Raw genomic sequence first — 24338 nt, forward strand, 5'->3', positions numbered from 1 at the left:
AAAATTACTAAAATGTTTTGTTATATCAAAAAGGGAGAGATTGTTAAAATTACTAAAATGTTTTGTTATATCAAAAAGGGGGAGATTGTCGAAAATATTTTGATATTTCGATTTAACAAATTAAGATAAATGAATTTTAAGATTTTCCAAAAAGATTTTCTAAGTATATTCGATATAATTATTCGAATATCAAAATATTACTCCAAATCTTTCAAACGTCATTTTTAATCCTTACTCAAATGTAAAATTAAGTTTTAAACCTAAAATAATTTCAAAACAAATTTACAAAATATTTCGAACCATTTCAAAGCCAAAAATTCCAGATTGCTCAGAGAGAACCGATTTCCCCCCAAGGGGGTACCGATTCCCCCATGAATGGTTTGGCTCTGAGAAAAACAGAATGCTCGGGGGGAATCGATACCCCAGGGAACCGATTCCCCTAAGGGGTATCGATTTCCCCCTGCTAAACGGTCGAAATATTTGAATTTTACACTTAGGGAATAGATTCCCTATGAGGGGGTACCGATTCCCCCCACGCTCCAAGTAGAAAATATTAATTGTTTTCACACTTAAATGGCTCCAATAACTTCATTAATGATCCCCAACGTTCAAAATCATTTGAAGGTGTATTTAAACAAGCTTAGAAGCCGTTGATCATTACAAGAAACAAAAATCAACAAGAATCAAGAGAGAATCAAAGGGAAATCATCAAACCTCAAGTTTGAGCATTTTCAAGCCTATTTCATTCAATATTCATTTTTGCTTTCAAGAACACTTATTGTGCTCAATTGTATTATTCTTGAGTGTTCTTTCTTTGTTCTAGAATTGTGCAAACATCTTTTCTTGTGAGGATTTTCTTGTAAGTTTGCAAAATTTGTATTGTCCTCTTTGTGAGAGAGTGTTCTCAAGAATTTGGGGTATAATTCTTGAGGGATTTGTAAAGTTACTCTTTGTCCTCAAAAGAAAGACAAATTAGTGAATTTGTGAAAAATCCTTAGTGTGGATAGCTAAGGTAGTGGACGTAGACTTTGGTTGAGAAAGTCGAACCACTCTAAATCCCTGTGCAAATCTTTTGAATTTTCTGCAAAAGTTTCCACTAAAATTTTTAATTGCCAATTCACCTCCCTCTTTGCCGATTCCATCGATCGATAATAATATAATTATAACAATAAAATAAAATATAAAATTATTAAAATTATTATTAAATATAATTTAATAATTAATATTTTTATTAAAATAAGACTAAAATAATTTATTAATATTAAATATATAAAATAATAATATTTTGAGTGTTTATGTTTTAAAATGAAAACTTCATAAAATTACTTATGAAAAATCAGACGTTAAATCATTTTATAGAAAATGCAAAGTAAATCAATTGAGTAAGAAAATGAATTACATTGAACCTATATTTTCCACTAACCAAACACTAAAAAATAAAGAAAATATTTTTCAGAAAATCAATTATAGGAAAATAAACTGACCCTTAGTGTGAGTTTTTAACTCATGGATTGATATGGTCTAATTTGAACATAAATTTAAATATTTATTTTATTTTAAATTAATTATTAATTCTCTGAATTATATTAATAAACAACTATCATTATAGTTTACATATTTTTTGTGTATTAATAAGCAATTATAATTAAATTTATTAAATCTTTAAATGATGAATATTTAAATTATTTTTATAATATATTTAATTTAAATAATTTTAAACTAGAAAAATCAAATTCATTTAAAGATGACAGGTTATTTTAAAAAATAAGATGTTTATTACAAAAATAAATATTTGATTTTGAATTTTTTTAAAATTGATAAAATGTTTATTTTAAATACTAATTTTAAAAATTCTAAATAAATAGCTTTAATTAGAAATATTTTAGAAAAAAATGAAAATTATGAATTTCAACTTTTTAAAGATACTTGACAATCGAAAAATATTTTACAAAAAATCAGGCAGTTCCCAGTTGAAGGCAGGCAGCAGTATAGAGTTATAGACTGTACAACAGAGAGGAGGGAGGGGGAAAAAGATTGAAGTAAGAAGATGAAGGCTTTGGGATGGTGGTTAATACGAGTGGGTTCACTTCGATTACTCTCCGTTTGGTTCGGCTTCTTCGATATTTGGGCTCTTCGTCTCGCTGTTTTCTCCAACACCACTATTATGCTTCTTTCTCCCAAGCTTCTTCTTTGGTTGCTTAAATTACCTTTTTATTTACGTATATTAATGGCTCTCAATGTCTTGTTTCCCGTTAATTAGAATATATGGTTTTGGGGAACATCACTTATTCTTTAAGTAACAAATCTTTTACATCTAAACAATGGAATTAAGTTCGTGTTTCGGGGTCATGTATACCAGGTGTTGGGTTATGTCTCTTTATGTTTGAGATCAAAACTTCAATACCCAGATTAGAAAGCAGGCAATAATGTATAACGTGGGATCCAAAGTTTAAAAATTTGAATATTGTTAGAGGAAAAATGTAAGCTTTGCTGCTTTTGGAAAACTAGTTTCTACAATATAATAATTTGTGTCTTCTAAAAGCCAGCAAGAAGTACTTTGAGCTGGGTTAATTGAATGATACATTGAGATTGTCTTACATTGAAAAGAAAATTACTACTAATTAGCATGTTTTTTGGCTTAAATTAGTGGAATTTTTCCTTTTCTAGACCTAATAGCCGATATTTGATAGTTCTTGTTGAAATGCTTAAAAAAATTATGCTTAATGAATCATTGTCAGATTTGATTGTTCAGTCAAATATCTTTTGTTATTGCTTACCAGTCCAATGATGATAATGCATCTTACTTGAAGGTTTTTTTTTCATACAATGCCTTTTGGTTGTCTTGGATGATGCGAAGGAACGAGGGTAGAAGAGAATGCATGATTCGTATCTATACCTAAGTTACTGTACCAAAACCGAGAAAGATTTACTCTAGTAGGTTTCTTGTACTAGTTCGGTCAAAAAGTAGAGAAGCTTAGCTTGAATTGTCATGTGATGGTGGATTGTGGATACTATGAACTTATAGCAAGGTGGATGAGTTTGGTAATTTTGTGCTGACTGTCCAAGTAAGATATTTGATGTCTGACTTGGAGTAGAAAAACACAAAGATTTGGTGCATCTGAAATTTTGTGTTCTTGCATCTTCAAGTATAGTTCTTTAAGTGCGTGTATAAGCTGTTGCATATCTAAAATGAAAGTATGTTGATGGAAAAGTGGTCATAGGTGATTTCCCACAAGAAAACTTAAGAATGAGGAATGTATTTGGCTTGAGAGTTGAGATCATAGGTTGGGAAAGATACAAAACTTTGGATTTTGACCGTGATATCAGAAAAATTAGAACACTCGGTACAATTTGAAAATGTCCATGCTCCTTTCATTATTCGGGTGCATTTATATACAGTTGTCTTTGCACATGTTATAATGAAAAGGATTGAGAGGAAGGGTTACCAGAGGTAATACAATGTAGTCAATCTTATTTGCTGCATATACACCAGATATTGGCTTGAGCGTGATATCTTGTGCATTTGAGTATTTCCATATTCAATGATGATTTGGAGCATCTGTTTCAAACAAGACAAACAAGATTGGGATTGAATACCTGCTTTTTTGCTATTAAGAAGCTCTAGATTCATTAGAACTGCTGAAACCTCATACCTTAAGGGTGCGTTTGTATTTTGTGTTTGGTTGGTTTAGCAGGAATGTAAGATTACCGTGTTTGGTTAAAAGAATAAAAGATTATTGGAATGTATATTTGATCAAATTGTCCTTATTATATATTTGTATAATATTACAAATTATAAAATATTTATATTTTTTCTTAAAAAATTAAATTCATAATATTTATATAATTTTTTTATAAAATTAAAAATATAAAAAATGTTTAATGAAAGGGTAAAAAAAATTTAACCCCTGAATTTCATATAAAATTTTAATTATAGATTTTTTTTGTAAATCTAAAATAATTTAAGGTTAAATTTGTAATTTAATCTTCGTAGAATTTTTATTATTCAATGACAGAAGAAGGATATTTTTGAAAAAAAATAAAAATTTAAGGGCATTTTAGTCCAAAACGCCGGTAATGTTACAATACCTAAGGGAATGGAGGTAATGACATTCCCGGTAATATACTCAAAAAAATCTACTATTGATAATAAAATATTATCGGAAATGAGATTCCCGACCAACCAAACATGGAAATGTGAGATTCTCACAATCCTTGAACTAAACACTAAGAGTGGAGACATTGAAACTCGGGATAATAAGCCTTCGAGATATCAAAATTTGTCAATTTTAGAATGGATATGTTATTCTTCTTCTTCTTGTTTTTTTTAATACATTTTCTTCCAGAAAATTAATTTGGTAATGTTCTATTTTATTTCTATGTTAGACTGCAACTTGATTACCCGCGCGGTTGAGTTTTCCTTCTGTACCCTTATTACTCTTTTATTATTTCTAAACATATTTTTCACAAAGAAGACGCTGGTATTGGTATAGCTTGGGAAAAGGATTTGACCCCAGATGGCAATATGTTTTCTGCTGAATATGTCTTTCCTGATCTTATAATTGGCTATCTCCTTGATTTGAAATGCATTGAGCGAAGTTCATGGGAGGACTTTTGGAGTTTGGACACTTTTGACTTGTACCCTCTGTTTTCTTTGTGCATTTAACTTGGAAAATAAGCCACTATACTTGGTGACGTTTTTGTCATTCATCTATGCCTTTGGTCACTTTTTGACTGAATACACCTTCTATCACACGATGGCTCTCTCAAATCTGACAACTGTAGGCATATTTGCAGGTATGTTGCTCATGAGTAGACGTGACATCATATTGAGTTTGTGTTGCTTGTCACTACTTTTGCAGGAAAGCTTTAATTTAAGCAGCTGAAATCTTTCCCTCAGACTTGTTACTGTTTTTATTACATCAAAATTTGTAGATTGTATAACCGACCAAGAAAAATTTTCAGAATAAAATTTGATAAATGGCGATAGTATTATCCTCAGTTACTAGGTTTGTAGCCTTGTGTTGCAATTGCCAAAAGCCTAAGATCTCGTGGCATCCTTCTTGATCGTTCTTTAGTATGTCCTGATCTGTAACAGTTCATGGCATCAACGTTTCTAGCTAGAACTGCATGCTGCTCTAAAATGTTTCACCATATTGGTGAAATTGCTACAAGAGACTTGGTACCTCCCTTAATTCTTATATAAGCCTCTAACATTTTATAACGTCCAATTAAACTTTTAAGTTACTATTTTTATCTGATTAAGCAATTAGACTAACCCTTAATTTGCCGGTGTTTAGTGGCTTTCATGTAACAAAAGGTTCCATTAAACAAAAATAATACTTAAAGGGCCCAATTTAATAGAAGATAAGAGCTTATCCGAGAAAGTATTGGGGGTCCATTCATCATTTTAGTCATATTTATTTCGTTTTAAGGTCTTTGGCTCACCAATTGCGCCATGGTCTGGTTAAATGTTTTGGCTTTGCATTTTCTGTTTGATTGTAATTATCATGTTGTGATTTTTGCCTGATAACTAATTTTTCCCCTTCTCGAAATCAGGGACATCAATTATATGGATGCTATTACAGTGGAATGCACATCAGCTAAGACATGTCAAGCATGCCTGAAAATTAACTTATTTACTTTCATTTGCTTTAATCTTATTGCTGACAGCCTGACACTATAATTTCTTAGTTTGGATTTTATGTTCTCAATGGGTACTCTAATTGGTATCATCTGTTTACTGGAGTTGTGTCTCATAGATTATAGCATTCTGTTTGAGTACTTCCATTATAGATTGATTCAAAGAGAAGATTTTATACTTCTATAGCATTCTTAATCGATGGTATTTTGAACTTCAAGGGGAGGAAGGAATAGAAATAGCAAAGATTGGCGAACAATTTGAACTTTGGGCCGCACAGGAAACCACCTTCATTGCCATGACCTTTTGTTAAGTAGGCAAATATTTCAAATCTTTGCATATTTCTTTTGCTTGTTGCGTCCAGTTATCCAGGGGTCATTACTTACTGAGCTGAGAGCCTAGAAAATGTTGAGATTTGGGCTTGGGTGACACCAAAAGATCAGTTCGGCCTTAACAAATAAACCCCCACAATAAATCGTGTATGTATTGTACTGCTTCCGTGTTGGATCCTGTAAAATTTCGTCACCCACGCTCATGGTTTGCTCTTCATATAAACTTAAGATCTTGTTCATCAATAGGATCCTCAACTTCCTCTTGATCACGTCCTATATCATCATCTAATAAGTTCGAATTTGCTATCAGCTATGCTATTATAGACCTACCAATGTTTATTTGCTTTCTTTTGCAGAAATTGCAAATGATCTTATTTTATCATAAGCTGAACATGCAGGTTGTGATGACCATTAATGTCATTTAACTTGAGAATCAGACAAATCCCTTCAAATTTGGAGATTTTACTCATGAAATTAACAAAGAACAACATAGGAATCAGAAGACCATTGATTAATATAAATTTAATAAAAATCATAAACCAGAATGCATGTCACCAGAAACAAAAGTGGGAATAAGAAAAGATGTCCTCTTGAAAAGAAAAAAAATGGTTTTGATAAGGAAAAACAATATCCCTTTTTTAACCTGGAATCTGGATTCACGCTAATCCAAAAGAATCTGTACCTTGCACAAGCAGCAGTAGCAACAGCAATATTTCTGAAGGAAATCCTTTCGAAAGAAATGGTAAGAATACCGTAAGATCAGAAAATGCCTGGTGAATAGGATGGAATATAGCCATGAAAATGGAGAAGTGGAGAGAGGTGGCTGAAAAGGATATGGAATATTGGAATGAAAACAAAACAGAACATGTCGGCTTTATTTGTTTGACCTTGAGAGGTAAATGAAGCTATTTTTACTTCTCAAAATCAGAAAATTGCAAGTTCAAAATTTTAACAAAGTTTGATCTTTTACTATGCAGTGCATGCATGAACTAATTCAACCCCTTCTCGTATTTCCAAATAAACTGTTTCCCATCTCTTCAAACTATTTTTTAAACTCGTTCATGCATGTTACTCGAAATGATTGATTGAACGACATATATCTGGAAAAAAATTATTAACTACAAGAGCCTCATTGGTCGAGTCAGCCATCAGTTGGTGCTCAAGCTCATTTATTAAACCTCTGGCTTCTTTTTTCTTTCTTCCATTTTTTTGACGAACTTTTTCTAATCAAAATATCGATTTTGATCTTAGGTATTGTCACCAGTCACTTGATAAGCAATAAAGCAAAAAAGAGAGGGCATATAATAAGAGCTAAAGACGGGGAAGGAAAGGAAGCAGAGGAGGCAGATAGCAGCTCTGCAGAAACTAATGAATGGAGATGATGAGTCCCCAACTTCCTTCACTACTCTCTCTGCAATCTTTTTTTTTCAGGCCCATATTCAATGCTGCATTTAATGTTTTCCCAATCTTATTTACATGAATGGAAGCAGACAATTGATGTACAATTCATCAACTCTTATTTTTCACAAGTACGATCCAACTGAGCCAGTTCAATTATTTAAGTAAGATCAGGTTCAGAGAAAAGCATGGTCCATACCTTGGGATGCAAGTCTTTAATTATTATTATTTTTCATGTTGAAGCAATTTTTCTTTTTCATCAGCACAAACTACAAAGATGTATTCATTCCCATAAACTTTAACAGCACGTGAAGATTGTTACTTTGATCCATTGCTAATAGTGGTGAATCTCAGTGTTAAAAGAAAAACAGAAAAAAGAAGAAATGACATCATGAGTTACGTTGGGTATTTATCCATTCGAGGTGGGATTGTCTAAAATGCAGTAGGAAGAACAAGGTCTAAATCTCTAAGCCTACATATCTTGCAACATAGGAAAAAACTCTGCATGTTTCTCTTTTAAATGACAAATGTCGCCAATTTTTCATCAAAATTAACAAATCTCTGATCTCATCTCCCCATTCAAAAAGGGATAAAATTTAATGACAACGGAGATTTATTAATAAAAATTTAATAGTCTTGAGTTAAGGGTATCTTAATATGTTGATGTTTTAACTGTAACTAAAGAAAACACATACTGAAAGGTGCCATGTTTAAGGAGGATACAATCTTTTGCAGGAAAAAAGGCAAAACATTTCATAAAATAAAGGGCAAGAAGTGTTGCAGTGAAGCTCAAACTCAAAGAAAGAAAAAAATGTAGAAACGCTTTACATTATAGCAACCCATATCTGATATCTCTTCTACCATGAAAGAGAGGAGTGAAAACGAGTATATAAGAATAGATGGTCATTTTTTCCCTTATATCAACAGTTGAAAAAGAGAGGTGGCTTTTATAATGGACAATAGTTTACTTTTACAGTTTAATTCAATCAAGGGTCGTAAACCAGGTTGCCACACTTACATTTCCAACTTATGGGCTTGTAGTTTGAGATATCATTGCCTCTGGAGTAAGAAATCGAGAAGAATGCAGCCGAGAATTGGCGGGTTCTCCTGCTTTTGGATAGTGTTGTGACGGGAACTTGAATTGCCTCACAGTTGGGGCAAGAACTGCACCTTCTCTCACACCTTGGTGGCCTTGACCCTATCAGACTTCTCATCATCAATGGCTTCTCTTCTTCAAATCCTTTCTGTTTCATATAGCATCATTGGATTCAGTCAGTTTTGATTGGATGCTAAGAAATAAGATGGGAAAGAAATGGGATTTTGATCTTGATACCTGGACAACCTGGAGCAACCTGGAAAGAGACCTTCCTGGAATAACATGAAAGCAAGTGTGATGAAGTGGGTTTTCTTTCATTTCCTTATTTCCAAATTGAGATATTGGGAGACTGCTGAGTGAAATTTAGACAAGGAAAGAAGAAAGTTACCTTCTGCAGCCATGAATTTAACTTGGGTGAAGCTTGAAACCAGGAGAAACAGCAAGGAAACAATAAGACGTCTATTTCCGTGGCAGCAAACATAATTGGGAGGGCTTCTCATTTTCTTTTTCCTCAAAGAAAGGATGAATTTTTCAAATCCTTAAAAGATGAGAGATTTGGAGAAGGGGCATTAGAGCAGTGAAAGTTAACAGGACCAAAGCAGGGAAATTAAATATGGTCGGCAGTGTAGAGGGTAACTGAATCTGATTTTCTTTTTAAGTGGTATTTCAGTACTTGAATGCCACCTCCACAACCAGAGTAGAAAGATGGTCTGATTTTTATCTTGTAAATCTCTGAAAGCACTGCAATGAAGCTTAAAAAGCAAACGGGGGAGGACCTCAAGCGAAAAGGGAAGGACCTCAGCCTCGTTTCATGAGCCAATAAACCAATCTATCTTACCAAATAATACATCAAAATAACTGTGGTGACAGTAGCAGGGGAGGTAGAAAAGCAAAGCAAAAAGAATTGACAGTAGAGCCGAAGGAAAAGAACGAAATTGAAAACAAAAACAGCAAAACTAAGAAGATCACACCAATACCAAATGATAGAGAGTTGTCTATGGAAAAGTGATTTTATCATTTATGTAATGTCAAAGATGACCATGATGTTATTGGGTTTAGCATTTAACCCTTTCCAATTTGTCCACTACAACACGCCATCACTTATTGTATTATACCATTTTCCCAAGGAGGATACTATTTTTGGGTTTGGTATGTAAGAGAGATGAGGATACGGAGTTTGCTTCACAATATTTTACCTGCAACTGCAAACAAAAACCTCCTCACGCACGCTCTTGGGAATCACTCAAATCACACACTTTACACTCCTGTCCTGTCACACCCACTCTTTAATCTACTTTGCAAAATCATAACCGCTTCTGCTTCCAGATTTCTCCGGTGCTCCTATAAGTAACATCAATGTTCTCCAACACAAGTTTCATTTCTGTTTTCATATATCATAATTTCCTTTGTTTATTCAGAAATCCATATTTTACTCTAATCCTGAATTACCACAATGGACCAGTCTCTGAACTTCTGCTCATTGTACTCACGAGAAACGAGGAAATTCTAATAGCCCTTTAACCTGTTTTTCATTTAAGTTTTAACTTCCGAGTACTGATGCTGATACCTCCATTATTGAGTGCAGTATTACACCAGCATTACGATTTACGGCCATTACAGCAGGCATTAGAAGAATGGCAGGATATTGGGCCAAAAGTCCAGCTGCAACGTAAAATGCCAACACAACAAGGAACAGAGTGTGAGCTGGGCTGGGACCGGAAAGACCCCATGAATTAATCAAATATTATTTTACTATATCTAGAACACCACCAACAGTCCAACGCCAACTACGAGGACTTGCTTGCTCCAGATCTTTTACCGGTTTTGTCTATATTATCCAGGTTCCACGTGAATCTATACATGTCTACACAGAGTATACTAAACCTTTTAAAAGGTTATTTATATATTTAGGAAATTATATTCATATATAGGTTTCAGATTTGAAAGAAGTAAAGAACTCAGATAACATAGATCTTTCCAACGAGCCAATGACATCAAAATAATGTAGGTTTCATAACCAACTTAACTAAGTAACATTTCTAGCATTAGGTACAGATTCATAGCAAGTAATCCATCTTCACAGCCCAAGTAGGTCTCCTATGGCTATTAAATGCTATATAAATTTACATGCAAATGTTCTAACACGTTCAAGACATATAGGGATACCACCTACTGAGTTAGGGTTAAGCAGATTTAGAAATTAAAAAATAGGGGTCAAAAAAATTTTAATACCCTATTCTAAAAATATTTGGGTATGCAAATTTTCTTATTTTTTTTCTATTCCTATTAACAAATTAAACTAAATTTAACACTTTTCTCAAAAAAATGGGTGTGCAATGACTCTCATAGAGAGTCATGTACATCTGCCCCTGAATTGTCAACGACACCCCACTTTCAAAACCTGCAAAAGTAAATTAATCTTCGGAGTTCCAGCCTCCAGCCTGGAGCATAGAGCTATTCGCGATTTACGTATAGTAATAAAAACCTTCACAAAAGAAAAGTGTCGATCATGTGTTGGACTACATCAGCTCCATCAGAATTAACCCAATAGTTTCTCACCTGAAGAGTATGACGGTAAAATAGAAAGAAAAGGGTGAAAAGGATTGTAAGCATCAAGGTCATCTAATTCTACGTCTAAAACAATGAGTTAGTAAACGATACACTTGCCTGAATGGAAAGATGTGCAAGAAGTCTTTGTCTGCTTCCTTTGAAGTAAACATCAACACGTTCCCAGCTCATTTTTGTTAAACCTCTGATAATTTCTTCTGCAATAATTATAAAATGAGTGAAGATTGAGTCATTTGGGAATTATATATTTATTAGATTATTTACCCTCTACTCGTAGCTTTAAATATGAAATGGATGACTGATTTTGCAGCTTTCCAAAAGAAATGCTAAGCTAAGAAAATGAAAAGCAACTAACTCGACTCAATGTAATTCTCCAGTACAGATGTGTTTGACATAAGATTTTAATTTTTTTACAAGTTTTTCCACGAATTTGAAGGGTTACGGATAGATCATATCCAAAAATGCACCACTACAAGTGCCGGACATAATACTTCAAGAAAAGTAAGAAATTTGAGTAATAAAACTTGCAAGGACTTCAACTGTAAAAGGTAGAACTGCTTCGGCTATTTCATCCCCTGCTTTCATTTTTTTTTTTAATTTTCCTATGCCCAAAGACTAACAAACAACTAAATCAAGGAAGAAGAATAACTAACTTATAGGGAAACTAGCAAGCACATATGATCCTTTACGGAGGAGGAAAGCATCAATGACACAGTGACCCTCAAAAGAATCACTTTCGCCATTTAATCATTTTCAACGACACTCTTCAACGTTGGATTTTACACTTGTAGCACTTCCTTTAATGCTAGACCATAAGCTAGATAGACCTGTTTTATTCTAGAGACTATAAACTATTGAAAATTGTATGACAAATCGTGGTTAAGTTTTCCAATCCAAATTCGATGCAAATAAAGAGGCTGACAGATCAGGGGGGGGATTAATATTACAAATTTACAAGAAAATTTATTCAAATTCAATCGTTCATCGACTAAAAGTAAATGCCATCCTAATTAATTAGTTTTCTATTTCATAATTCGTATGAAAATATTACAAACCAATTCAGGTGAAGAAATATGATGCCAACAACCAAAAAAAAAAATCCCGTGAAAGAGGATTAAGACGATCTCCAAGTCCAAGAGATTCTAATAGAAAGTTGATTTGATTAGTAATTTAAAAGATAAAATTAAGAAGCAAACCTTCCATGTTCATCTTCTCAGTTCCATTGATTTTGGCATCCATAGGGACTTCATCAAGAGTATCAGTCTTTCCTGTCTCCACGTTTACAACGTGTGGGTAGTTGTCACCTCTTGGAAGATGTTTAATCTGGTACTCAGGAAAAAATCCACATTATTATTAACTTTATGGCAAGTGATAGAAGCCAAATAAAAAAGGGTGCTTCATGGTTACCTTTGGAAGCTCATCTCGACGTCTTAAGGAAGAGGTACTCCACCCAACAATATCTAAGAAAGGCGTCAAGTTCTTAAACAAACAGAATGGTAGGAATGAGAAACAAGTCTTCTCCAAATGCCAAAAAACAGTACGATCCACTATTTAAATCTTCCTTAAAGAATTAATTAACAGATAAAAGCACAACCACAGTATCTGATATATGTGTGTGTGTGTGTGCAGGATAAAAGGATAAGATCAAAACTTGCACTTGCGTAAACAACACGACGCCTGAAGGACAGCAAAGCAGACCTGCAGTTTACAGAAAACATACAGCTATTAGTCCATAGTTCAGCATCAGCTCTCACATGCTGTAACTAAATCCAGGAAGCTCATGAAACTCACATAAATTTAAGATCTTCAGAATCACTGACCATCCGCAGAAGAAGAGGAGGTTTTCCATCTTTTCCATCAGCCAAAAACAAATGTTTCCCAGTTCTACCAAGAAACCATGATGTGCGAGCAGCAACTTTTTCCAGTACATGGGAGCCATGAAATAATGGAATCTTAATAATGCAAAACCACCAAAAGGAAAATATTACCGACCTTTAAGGTAAAAAGCACGTGCAAATATGAATACATATGTTATTCTTCAATGTAAACCCCTCACAAATCTTACACCAGAACTTTTTGAAGATTGCATTTAACTTAATAAATATGCATTCCATCATCAAATATCAATTATCATGCAAAAGAAAACAAAACGATAACATTTGAAGCATCTTTTTTAGCATTTCTTAACATATATAAAGAATCGGGTGAATGAACTACCTGTCTATGCCACCGAGAACCAATGTGTGGACTTGCGAGTGTTATGGAATTCATGGGCTCTAGTCCAGCAATTTTACCTTTGAGTTTCCCTTCAGGCAATGAATCTCCCAAATGATCAGTGCTACAATCTCCAGTTGTTTGGGAGTTTTCTTGACTGAGATCTTGTTCAAAAAGCTGTGAAATGGCGTACCTTGCTACAAGGCCACCTAATGAATGACCAACAAAAGATATCTTCTGAACACTTGGGTAACTCCTTATGACAGATTTAACCTGAAAAACACAACAGTATTCTCCTATTGGCAATGGCAACCTTACATTCTGACTTAATAATAATGATTAAGAAAAGGAATAGACAATATCAATGAACACTTATCTCTCACATATAGGCAGGAGTTTTGCAACACCGGAGAATAATGGGAGTTGTAATTATGGATAAACAAACGATTTTCTTTTAACATAAAAGTTTCATAACATTCCTCCACTGCTAACCTGTCGCCCTGTACATCCACGCCATCAAATGTCAACATTAAAGAATCGCGCTCACTGCCTGCATTATACATAAACTCATTGAACCATCGGTAACTATTTCATCGTGAAATCCGTCCAAAATTCCAAATTTTCAACGGTTTTATAAAGACGGTGCTAAATTAAGATGATTATCGTCCAGATGTTGGATATATTTAATGAGAATAATTATGTAATCATTAGTTGTCATCATAAAAGATAAACGTGATTGTGCTCAGTTATAATAAAACATAAACAATTATAGGCCTAATAGGTCCAAACTCTAAAGTATAAATTTGTCTTGAAGTTGTTACTTGATAATATGAATTATCTTTAATTAAAATATATATTAAAAACTAGTATTGTATTAGGGTAGTACATAAACTAAGTTTGAATGAAAGATATTTGTTTATGTTTATTTATTTAGTTCATTTGTCTTAGATTCATATTTATTTAGATGTTTAAATTTATATTCATGTTTTTTTTAAATTATATGTTTGTACGTAATAACCCATTTAATATTCATAAACGACAGAATTAGGATTAAACATTGAGAAAGCTTCAATTATTTAACTTAAAGATACTAAAGTCTATTAAGTATTTAAGCTCAAATTTAAAAACAAAAGTTAATTTATGGAACATTTGAACTTATAAGAACCTAAATTACCATTAGATAAAAAATGGGGTCAGATGCCTTCGGCCCATACTTTACTTTCAGCCCTAATATATTAATATCAACTGCAATATAAAAATTTACTCTTGAATTATAAACAAACTAACTGAAAATGAATAATAAATATTATAAATTATGTTATAAATAAAAATAATTATTTTTAATTATATTTTATAAAAAATAATTTTAACTTTTAGCCTGATTCCAATCAAATTAAACCCCCGCTCGGCCTAACGACTACAAGTATAAAGTTCACAAGGTCCACATACCTCTCGGGTAAACCCAAAACCACTAACCCAGAATTCTAGGTGTTATAGCGAAGAAAAAGACTCTTGTTTTATTTGAGTTCACTTTTGGCCTAAAAATCTAACTAATCGATCGAGCATAACTCCAAGTCCTCAACAAAAAATAATATGTGAGAGGAGGACCACCACGGGGGAGAGAACTATCATCTCCCATAGACAAATATCCATGGCATATTTTATATTGTGTCCCAACCTCTCCATGCAAAGGATGAAGAGATAAGGTGATAAGTGACATCCCTGACGAATTTCTCTTACCAGTTTGAACTCCTCAAAAGAGACTACTTTCCAAAGGATCTGCATGGTGAAAAAGGAGACTGAATCCAAAATAATGTGATAGATGTTATCTGGGCAGCCTATGTCTATTAGGGAGTCGAAAAAGAAATTCTATCCAACACGGTTGTACGTTTTTTCGAGATTCACTTTCATCACCATCCATTGAGTACGACCTCTTTTCTTTCTCATAGAATGAATAGCCTCTTGAGCCAAGAAGATATTATCTGTAATGTTTCGTCCTCTAATAAAACTATCTTGATTTGAAGCTATGATTTCCGAAAAGATTCGTTTAAACCTATTAGAAAAAAATATTCATAACAAGTTTTTAAAGAATAAAGCATAAACTAATCGAGTGAAAATCAGAAGAAGATTCAGGATGAGCCACCTTAGTAATGAAAATCAACAAAGTTTTATTTAGCTCAGGCTCAATTGGATTATCGTTAAAAATTCCCTTTACCCAATTGAATATCGAGGTTCCCACTGTATCTCACTAACTCTAAAAAAATAGAACTTGAAGACCATATTTTCCTGGAGACTTTAGGGGATTTATCTCGAACAGAGCTTTCTTGATCCCCTAATTAGTGATCGTATCATCAAGGAGTTGAGTTTCTTGGGAAGATGGGCTAAAAAATATCTCGCAAAATGGAAATCTGTCTCTATATCTCTCATCATCCTAGTAAAACTCGGCAAAGAACTAAGTGGCCTTTTCCCGGAGCGTATTGTCATCGTAACACCAAACTTTGTTATGTATCTTAAGGGCTTGGATACGGTTTGCTTTCTGCCTAGTGTGGGCTCGGCAATAAAATATTTAGTATTTATGTCTCCCTTTATGAGCCAACTGCTTTGCGACTTCTGTTACCAAAGATGTTGAGTCAATCGAACCAATAAAATGACTAAGAGTTGGTGAACTGACGATTAAAAGATTGATGAAAGCTTTTTGCAAGAGAATAAAAAATTTGACATTAACAATTTTAAGTGGTTTAACTTCTTCAATGAAATCTACATCCACAACCTTAGTGTAACACTCTTATCCCATATACGATTCCATATACGAGGTAGAAGTATCGCATCAAACGTATAAAACATATACTGTTTAAGGTAACTTATGACATAAATAACATATACATAAACATTTGTATATAAAAAATATTATTTAAATAAATCATGCATAAAATAAAATGAAAATAATTATTAAAATCCTTTACCTTAACTATGTATTAAATCTGTACTTTTTTATTTATAATTTGTATCGTTGCCCACTGTATTGTCATGTGAAATCTATGGTATGTGAGTCATATGAGTGATGAACCATTATGCAGTCGAAATTGCTACTAGTAATACACGTAAATGCATTAGGTTACTCCACCTCGTATATCATTAAGACACACGAGTCATATGAGTAATAGTGTCATATCATATAACATATAAAATACCTTGTAGATTGCATCAGATCACTCCACCTCAACACCACTAAGGCACACAGTCATATGAGCAATCTATATTGGTGCATCTCATAAGCTTGTGTTTGTTCACTTCACCTTTTGGCATGCCAATTATACCATTAACTCTCACTTACATACAATGAGTTTATTAAAAATTATATACTATTTTGCATGTAATCTAATCATACACTCAATTTGAATAAAATCTCATAAGTACCGTATTGGGCAGTTCATACCCAAATCAATCATATACTATGTAATAAAACAACTTAATAAAATCTATATACAAATGCTACTTTAAAGATCTTTTTAATAAAAACGATCGAGGTTGACTCATTGCAAGTCGTCCTCGTATTATCTATTATAAAAAGTTTAGTTGTACTCACATGTGGCCTCACTACGCTTTATTACTACGATCCCTTTACTGTCGACTTTACCCTTATCTTTTAGTTTGCTATGAGCTTGATTGTGATTGTGATCTTCACGAATGTCGATTACCCGGCATATAAAATTCCAAACACAAATTAATACTTTAACTAATATAATAAAATTGAATTCGAATACAATAAAAATTCTAAAAACTACCCTCAATACATATTCAATACAAATTTCCTTTCACCAATTAAAGCTAACCTTAACATTTTCATATTAACTTTTCAAGGTGTTCTAAAATATTCAAACAACCAACCAAACTAGCACGTAACCGGCAGCCGCAAGATGTCAAGAACAGGGGTCAGTGAACTCCTCTCCCAAAATGAATAGTCGCTTATCCACATTACACTATTCGACCAGATTTATTATAATTCTTGGTGTCATATGTAAGCCTTTGACCGATAAGAAACTACCCCATATATTAAATATCAACTAGGCTACAAATCTAGGAAATGATAATCTAGCTCAGTTGGTAGAGCACAAGGTTCTTAACTTTGAGGTCGTGGGATCGAGTCCCACGGAGGGTATTTTATAATTCGAAAGTCTCTTACGGAAACTGCTTTCAACCTGGTGTTGGGAGTAGTCTATTATCTTACCTTCCCCTTACCCCATATATATGGGAAAAAGAGACAACCAATTTTTTAGGCTACAAATCCAAATGCTTAATTAATTTGAAATTAACTCGCGCACCTATGTGCACCAACTCTTCACTTTTCGTGGGTTAAAAGTATACAACACCCATGTCCAATGCATATACAAATCACGGCCCCTCTAAATACATGAAATACTAAAAAAATTATGAAAATAACAATATTATACGCATAATTCATATTGTTTCCAACAATCAAACCAAGCCCAAGTAATATAATCCCACACTCTGCTCTCTCCACTTTTTTCCATCCCACTGCTAGAACTTGAAAATTATAAACTCATAATAGCACTTTAATAAGAATTCAACAATCGGCTTTTATGTACTTGAGCTTTCTAGAGTATTTCTTATAAGTCCTAATGATTTCCAATCCATTTCCATGCTTGTATTTTGCCCCCTAACACTCCTAGTATCAAAATCAAGCCTAATTTTATTGATTTCTCATCTCTCCTTCATCCAGAAAAAATACCCATTTCACCATTCAAGCATGAATCAATGAGATATTTATACCAATTTGTAAAGAAACTAATGTAAATTATTTTCTTATTTCACATCTTGGTCCTAAAACTTACTAAAATTGATCAAAAATGAAAAAGAAAACTTGAATCACCTTAGCTATGGGTGTTCGGCAGCTTGGAGGAGAAGAGGAGGAAATTTCTTGAAATTTCCATGCAAATATCTCTAATTTGAGCCTTTTGGTTTCCCCTGCTCAATCTGTTTCTCTTCCAAATTTACAGATATTTGGGACAAATCCATCATTTCCCGTCATCAATCAGATATTACACACGTTTCCTATAGTTCCATGCTTGTTACTAGACAGTTCAATATAGTGATCATCTAGCCGGTAATCCTTACTATTGGATACTTAAGAAAGTCGTTAAGTATGTTTAGTGCAATGCCAAAAATGCCAATACACAAAAACCATAAAATCCTCAAGCATTTCCTTTTTTCTGACAGTAGGAAACCATGTCGATTATACTATAATGCATAAAGAAAAATCTTCAGATACTCCATCCATACCTATATATGCTACTTAAGCTGAAGTAGTGAGGGATTTATGGCATGCTCCTTGAAAAAATGTTTGTGGAATATTTACTTCTGATTGATAGTTTCCTCTGAATGCATAAAGAGTAAAAGATCAGGCCATCATGCCAACGGAAGCAAAAACACCATTCTAAATCCAACATTTGAGGATGGCCTTAGTAATTGGTCTGGCAAGTGCTGCGATATCCTTTTTCATGAATCAATGGGAGACGGAAAAGTCCTTCCTTTATATTCAAAGTTCTTTGCCTTTGCTACAAATCGTACGCGGAGCTGGAATGGAATTGAACAGGAGATCACAGGTCGAGTGCAGCCAAAGCTTGCTTATGAGGTCACTGCAGTTGTTCGGATATTTGGTGCCAATATCACCAATGCTAATATACGGGCCACATTATGGGTTCAGAACCCAGATATTCATGAGCGGTAAAGAACCCAGATTACCCTAAACCCCACATTAAAATAGTTATATATGTAAGTGTCTTTTGCTCTCTTGTGTCGCAGTGCATTCTAGTTTGTACTTGCCACTACTCATGCATCTTCTGTGGACAATTTTGAAGCATTATGTAATCGGCTTTTATAAGAATTTATAACATTTATGGGCACGTAACATCATGCCATGCCTCCATTCGTCTCTGTGTTTTCTGTTTAACTTTAATCATTTGAGATCTAGGGAATTCCATCGTATGGTATTTCAAGTGTCACTATTCTTTACTGTTCTTCGAATTTCTAATACAAAATTAGTTTGTTCTGAAGTGTACAGGCTACAGACAAAGACTGGGTGCAGTTGCAGGGGAAATTTCTCCTTAATGGTTCCCCTTCAAGAGTAATTATATTTCTAGAAGGTCCTCCACCTGGAACTGATATTCTTATTAATAGTTTGGCTGTCAAGCATGCTGAGAAGGTTTCTCCTCCACTTCGACCATTCATGAAGGTTTGTAAACAAGTAGCCGAGACTTCTAAAGTCATACATGTAAAAATATATGGGACGCTGATTCACAGGTGCTGCTTACATAACATTGTGATATTTTTTTTTTTGCACATTTTTTTAAATTTGAAATATGGATTTTAATTAAAGTAAGGTTTTTCTCTCTGGGCTTTTGTAGAATGAAGCTTTCGGAGTGAATATAATTGAGAACAGAAATCTTGATGATGGCATCAATGGATGGTTTCCTCTTGGCAATTGCTATTTAAGCATGGAATTTGGTTCACCAATTGAACTCCCTCCAATTGCAAGGAACTCCCTTGGATTTCAGGAGCGTCTAAGCGGAAGGTACATACGTGTAACAAACCGCGCGGAGACTTGGATGGGTCCTGCACAGATGATCAGTGGCAAACTGAAACTCTACTTGACATATCAAATGTCTGCTTGGGTTAGAATTGGTTCTGGATCTACTAGTCCTCAGACTGTCAATGTTGTTCTTAGTGTCGATGGGAATTGGATCAATGGAGGCCAGGTTGAGTTAACGATGAAAGCTGGCATGAGGTTGGGGGATCATTTAGAATAGACAAGCAACCATCTAATGTTATGGTTTACATACAAGGTCCTGCTGCGGTTGTTGACTTAATGGTTGCTGGACTCTGGATTTTCCCAGTTGATCGAAGGGCAAGGTTCAAACTTTTGAAAGAACTAACTGACAAGGTAATTGCAATCTCATCTTCATGGTTATTAATCAAAAGTGGGTAGTGGGTACAAGTTGAAAAGCTATTTTCAACATGCTGGTCTGGACTCTAGAATATACCATAGGTTTCATTGATTGCCTTCTGCTAAGCTGTAACAATTTGATTGTTTTTAGACAATAATTTTTTGGGGTATCAATTAGATGTCACGTTGCAATAAAATTTTCTTAGTTCTAGTTTATCCTTTATGAATCTGTCCAGTATTTAGAATACATACATACACTTATGCTTTAGTTCTTTTTACTATTTTATGTTCGTCATCAATTGGTTTCGAAATTGATAATGTGATCAAGGATGTGGCATCATGTACCTTATTTTCATATTGATTACATGCAAACATTACATTGTTAATTATCTTGCATATTAAATCTAATAACAAACTACGGTGTCAAGAGAATATCATAAACTCATTTTATTTGCATTGCAGATACGTAAGCGTGATCTTATACTGAAGTTCTCCAGTTCAGAGGCCATCAATGTCAGTGGTGCCTCCGTGCAAGTCAAACAAATACAAAACTCTTTCCCCTTTGGCTCATGCATAACAAGCAGCAGCATAGATAATGAAGGCTTAGTTCAGTTCTTGGTTAAAAATTTTAACTGGGTTATGTTTGGAAATGAATTGAAATGGTCCTGGACCGAGCCATAACAGGGTAACTTTAACTACAAGGATGCCGATGAGCTTTTGGAATTCTGTAAGAATCACAGCTTGGAAATTCGAGGTCACTACATCTTCTCGGAGGTGGTGTTGCGGAAGATGGCAATCGGATAGAAAAAAATTACAACTGATAATTTGATAAAATAAAAATGAAGATAAAAGAATACACAAAATTTACATGAAAACCCCTAAATAATATAGGGTAAAAACTATGGGCAAGGGTAGAAGAATTTCACTATGAGAAAATAGGGATTATAACTTCTCTCGATCTACCAAGAAGAAAACAATGATAATTCTCTCTTGTAAAACAGCAGCTGCAACGTCATCGAAGACTAGACTGGTGACATTACTGTTTGTCAAGTTGATGGTGAGTTGATCATACGAATTAGGTAGACTTTGAAGTAGAAGTTCAACATGTTCTTGTTCTCCTATTGTACATCTTAGGGATGTAAGCTGAGAAAATAAAGTGTTCAGCGTGTTTAAGTGTTCCGTCACTGAAGTAGATTTTGGCATCCGGATAGTGTACAATTTCCTCTTAAGGAAAATTTTATTGTGCAACGATGTGGCCTCGTACAATTTGGTGAGATGATCCCAAATCATTCTAGCTTTCTCCAAATACTAGAGAATTTAGAGAGTTTCTTGAGAGTTGTTTTCTCCTTTTTATCAAGAGAGAATTATCATTGTTTTCTCCTTGGTAGATCGAGAGAAGTTGTAATTCATATTTTCTCATAGTGAAATATTGTCAAGGATGAAGTATTGTTTTCTCCCAATACTAGCATTAGCAGATGAAGTATTGTCAAGCATCGAGGAGAAGAAGACAGCTAAGGAGATTTGAGATCATCTCACCAAATTGAACGAGACCACATCGTTCCACAATAAAATTTTCCTTAAGAGGAAATTGTACGCTCTCCGGATTCCAGAATCTACTTTAGTGATGGAACACTTAAACACGCCGAACACTTTATTTTCTCAGCTTACATCCCTAAGATGTACAATAGGAGAACAAGAACGTGCTGATCTTCTATTTCAAAGTCTACCTGATTCGTATGATCAACTCATCATCAACTTGACAAACAGTAATGTGACCAGTCTAGTCTTTGATGACGTTGCAGCTGCTGTTTTACAAGAGAGAATTATCATTGTTTTCTCCTTGGTAGATCGAGAGAAGTTGTAATTCCTATTTTCTCATAGTGAAATTCTTCTACCCTTGCCCGCGGTTTTTACCCTATATTATTTAGGGGTTTTCCAAGTAAATTTTATGTCTTCTTTTATCTTCATTTTTATTTTATCAAATTATCAGTTTCGATTTTGCTCTATCCAATAGTCGTCTTCCGCAACAGGTGGAATATGCTATACAACCATGGGTACAAGGGCTTAACAATAGTGGTTTAATGACCGCCATTCAAAACCGTCTAACAGACCTTCTCACACGTTACAAGGGAAATTTTTGGCACCATGATGTTGATAATGAAATGCTGCATGGATATTTTTAAAAAGATCGTCAGGTAAAGATATCCAAGCAACCATGTTAGAGATGGCAAACGGGTGGGTCAGGTGCGGATACCTCCTCCCCTATCCCCATACCCACCTAATATTTTCAAATTCACCACCCGCCCACCACCCATGATGGGTAAAATTTTTCAAATTCAAACCCACCCACGCGTGTACATTCTCAAATCTATCCCCACACCCATTACCCAACTGGAGACGTACCCGGCTAGACCCGCGTGACAGCAACCTTAAGTTATACATAAGCAACAAACATCAAACAAACACGTCCATTAAGAAGCATAATAATATTTGGTTAAATTGTAAGTAATGTCTTATACAATATTAAGATTTAAAAATTAGTCTCTAAAATTATACCTAATTTCATAATGGTCCAAAATTTAATGGGTATTTAGTGGGCGGGCGGATGTGAAACGGGTAGATGCGGGACAGGTAAGTCTCAAACCCATCACCCACCCACTACCCACGACAGATACCACTTTCTAAATCCACACCTGCCCACTACCCACTAAAGGTATACCTATCCCCGCCCCAATTGGAGCGGATACGGTAAAAAATCCATGAAATTGTACTCGTTTGCCATCCCTAAACCATGTTCAGAACATCTCATCAACTGGACTCATCTACCACTCTTTTTGTTAATGATTATCACATCGAGGATGGATCTGATGTTCGATCATCACCAGGGGAGTATATAAGCCCAATTCTTGATCTACAACAGTAAGGTGCTCCAGTAGGGGGATTTGGAATTCAAGGGCACATTGACAACCCAGTGGCCGATTGTTTGTTCTGCCCTAGATAAGTTGGGAAGTCTTGGTCTTCCAATCTGGTTTACGAAACTCTATGTGTCATTTGCCAATGAGTTATTAGAGCTGATAATTTGGTAGTAATGCTGCGTGAAGCATTTGCTTATCCTTCAGTGGAAGGCATAATGTTATGGGGATTTTAGGAGCTTTACATGTCCCGGGAAAATGCCCATCTGGTGAATGCTGAAGGTAAGATCAATGCTGCCGGTAAGAGGTATCTTGCTCTTAAGAAAGAATGGTTGTCTCATGCTCGTGGTTATATCGATGCACTAGGAGAATTTAGATTTCGAGGCTTTTACGGAACATACAACATAGATATTAATTCCCCTACCACAAAAATCGACAGAACCTTTGTTGTTGACAAGGGAGAGTTATCTTTGGCGATTACCATTGACTTATAGTTTCTTTTTGTCTGTCCCCCTTATAGGTGAAGAAACAGAAATCCCAACAACCAAACATTTATTTGAAATGCTAAAGAGGAATCTTTGAGCCGATTTATGTTCTTAAAGGATTCGACCATTCTTTGTGTTCAAACATGACATCAGAATCTCGTGTTTGTGTTGGAATTGTTTGGAAACTTTTAGCAGCTCATCTGATCTTGTTGACGGAGGCTGCCGTCATTTAGCAGGTCGAATATGTTTTCTAATTACGATCCTAACTTGGTTAAAACGAAATTAATGGTCAAACAGATTATCATAGGATGATTATTTGTTCCTAGGAACACATCATTTCAAACCCAAAGTTCATTCAATGATGTAATCATTTAGAAACTAAAATCCTATGAACAATGAATGCTTTTCAGAAAACTGGGAATCTGAAGGATATATAACTGCTATTTACTTTATTATTTATTAACCCTTCTCTGAACCTTAACCATGCTATTCAGCGTGTAATAATAAAGTGATTTTTGCCCACCTATTAATTTAAAGATGAATAGTCTAGGATTTGAAGTGAAAGTGGAGGAAGACGTATAAGGTTTCTAAAGCAAAGTTAAAACCCGTCCTGTCTAACTTTGCAAAGCATCAAAATACTACCTTGAAATCTAAGATTCATAAAACGAACTCTACTAATAAGCATTAAAATGCCTGAACAAATTTCCCACTCTTAAACCTTCTATTCC

At 34.4% G+C, this 24338-nt stretch overlaps 3 protein-coding genes and 1 pseudogene across 5 annotated transcripts; 2 read left to right on the plus strand and 2 right to left on the minus strand.

Annotated features, from left to right (window-relative positions):
• The first annotated feature begins 1956 nt into the window (after positions 1-1956).
• On the plus strand, positions 1957-5759 carry LOC120194059 (ergosterol biosynthetic protein 28-like). Of its 3 annotated transcripts, XM_039196462.1 has the most exons (4): positions 1968-1986; positions 2020-2162; positions 4591-4797; positions 5560-5759. In XM_039196462.1, the coding sequence occupies exons 2-4, from the start codon at positions 2048-2050 to the stop codon at positions 5625-5627; spliced, it is 390 nt and encodes a 129-aa protein (XP_039052393.1). In that variant the 5' UTR covers positions 1968-1986; positions 2020-2047; the 3' UTR covers positions 5628-5759. The 3 variants fall into 3 exon arrangements, with proteins under 3 accessions (XP_039052394.1, XP_039052392.1, XP_039052393.1); XM_039196463.1 differs by having other exon boundaries at positions 1957-2166; positions 4595-4797; XM_039196461.1 differs by having other exon boundaries at positions 1957-2162.
• Positions 5760-8137: 2378 nt separating this feature from the next.
• LOC120193914 (EPIDERMAL PATTERNING FACTOR-like protein 2) lies at positions 8138-10625 on the minus strand. Its single transcript, XM_039196335.1, has 3 exons — positions 8856-10625; positions 8705-8739; positions 8138-8615 (listed from the first exon to the last, which is right to left on the minus strand). Exons 1-3 carry the CDS (start codon positions 8965-8967, stop codon positions 8358-8360), a joined length of 405 nt encoding a protein of 134 aa, XP_039052266.1. The 5' UTR covers positions 8968-10625; the 3' UTR covers positions 8138-8357.
• Positions 10626-10813: 188 nt separating this feature from the next.
• On the minus strand, positions 10814-13812 carry LOC120194501. Its single transcript, XM_039196789.1, has 8 exons — positions 13742-13812; positions 13253-13574; positions 12827-12987; positions 12678-12733; positions 12443-12495; positions 12232-12358; positions 11135-11232; positions 10814-11026 (listed from the first exon to the last, which is right to left on the minus strand). Exons 1-8 carry the CDS (start codon positions 13810-13812, stop codon positions 10955-10957), a joined length of 960 nt encoding a protein of 319 aa, XP_039052720.1. The 3' UTR covers positions 10814-10954.
• Positions 13813-17166: 3354 nt separating this feature from the next.
• LOC120194503 lies at positions 17167-23659 on the plus strand (annotated as a pseudogene).
• Positions 23660-24338: the final 679 nt, after the last annotated feature.

Source organism: Hibiscus syriacus, unplaced genomic scaffold (assembly GCF_006381635.1).
Source record: "Hibiscus syriacus cultivar Baekdansim isolate YM2019G1 unplaced genomic scaffold, ASM638163v2 tig00116997_pilon, whole genome shotgun sequence".
In the NCBI taxonomy this organism is placed as follows: domain Eukaryota; kingdom Viridiplantae; phylum Streptophyta; class Magnoliopsida; order Malvales; family Malvaceae; genus Hibiscus; species Hibiscus syriacus.

Excerpts from the sequence above, each read along its gene's own strand:
- LOC120194059 (XM_039196463.1), top strand. The coding sequence starts at position 2,048 with ATGAAGGCTTTGGGATGGTGGTTAATACGAGTGGGTTCACTTCGATTA. Across the intron at positions 2,167-4,594 it reads TTCTCCAACACCACTATTAT|CGAAGTTCATGGGAGGACTT; the intron begins GCTTCTTTCTCC and ends AAATGCATTGAG. Across the intron at positions 4,798-5,559 it reads AACTGTAGGCATATTTGCAG|GGACATCAATTATATGGATG; the intron begins GTATGTTGCTCA and ends TCTCGAAATCAG.
- LOC120193914 (XM_039196335.1), bottom strand. The coding sequence starts at position 8,967 with ATGAGAAGCCCTCCCAATTATGTTTGCTGCCACGGAAATAGACGTCTT. Across the intron at positions 8,740-8,855 it reads TAAATTCATGGCTGCAGAAG|GAAGGTCTCTTTCCAGGTTG; the intron begins GTAACTTTCTTC and ends ATGTTATTCCAG. Across the intron at positions 8,616-8,704 it reads GGTTGCTCCAGGTTGTCCAG|AAAGGATTTGAAGAAGAGAA; the intron begins GTATCAAGATCA and ends TATATGAAACAG.
- LOC120194501 (XM_039196789.1), bottom strand. The coding sequence starts at position 13,812 with ATGTATAATGCAGGCAGTGAGCGCGATTCTTTAATGTTGACATTTGAT. Across the intron at positions 13,575-13,741 it reads GTGGATGTACAGGGCGACAG|TCAGAATGTAAGGTTGCCAT; the intron begins GTTAGCAGTGGA and ends ATTATTATTAAG. Across the intron at positions 12,988-13,252 it reads GTTCTCGGTGGCATAGACAG|ATTCCATTATTTCATGGCTC; the intron begins GTAGTTCATTCA and ends TGCATTATTAAG.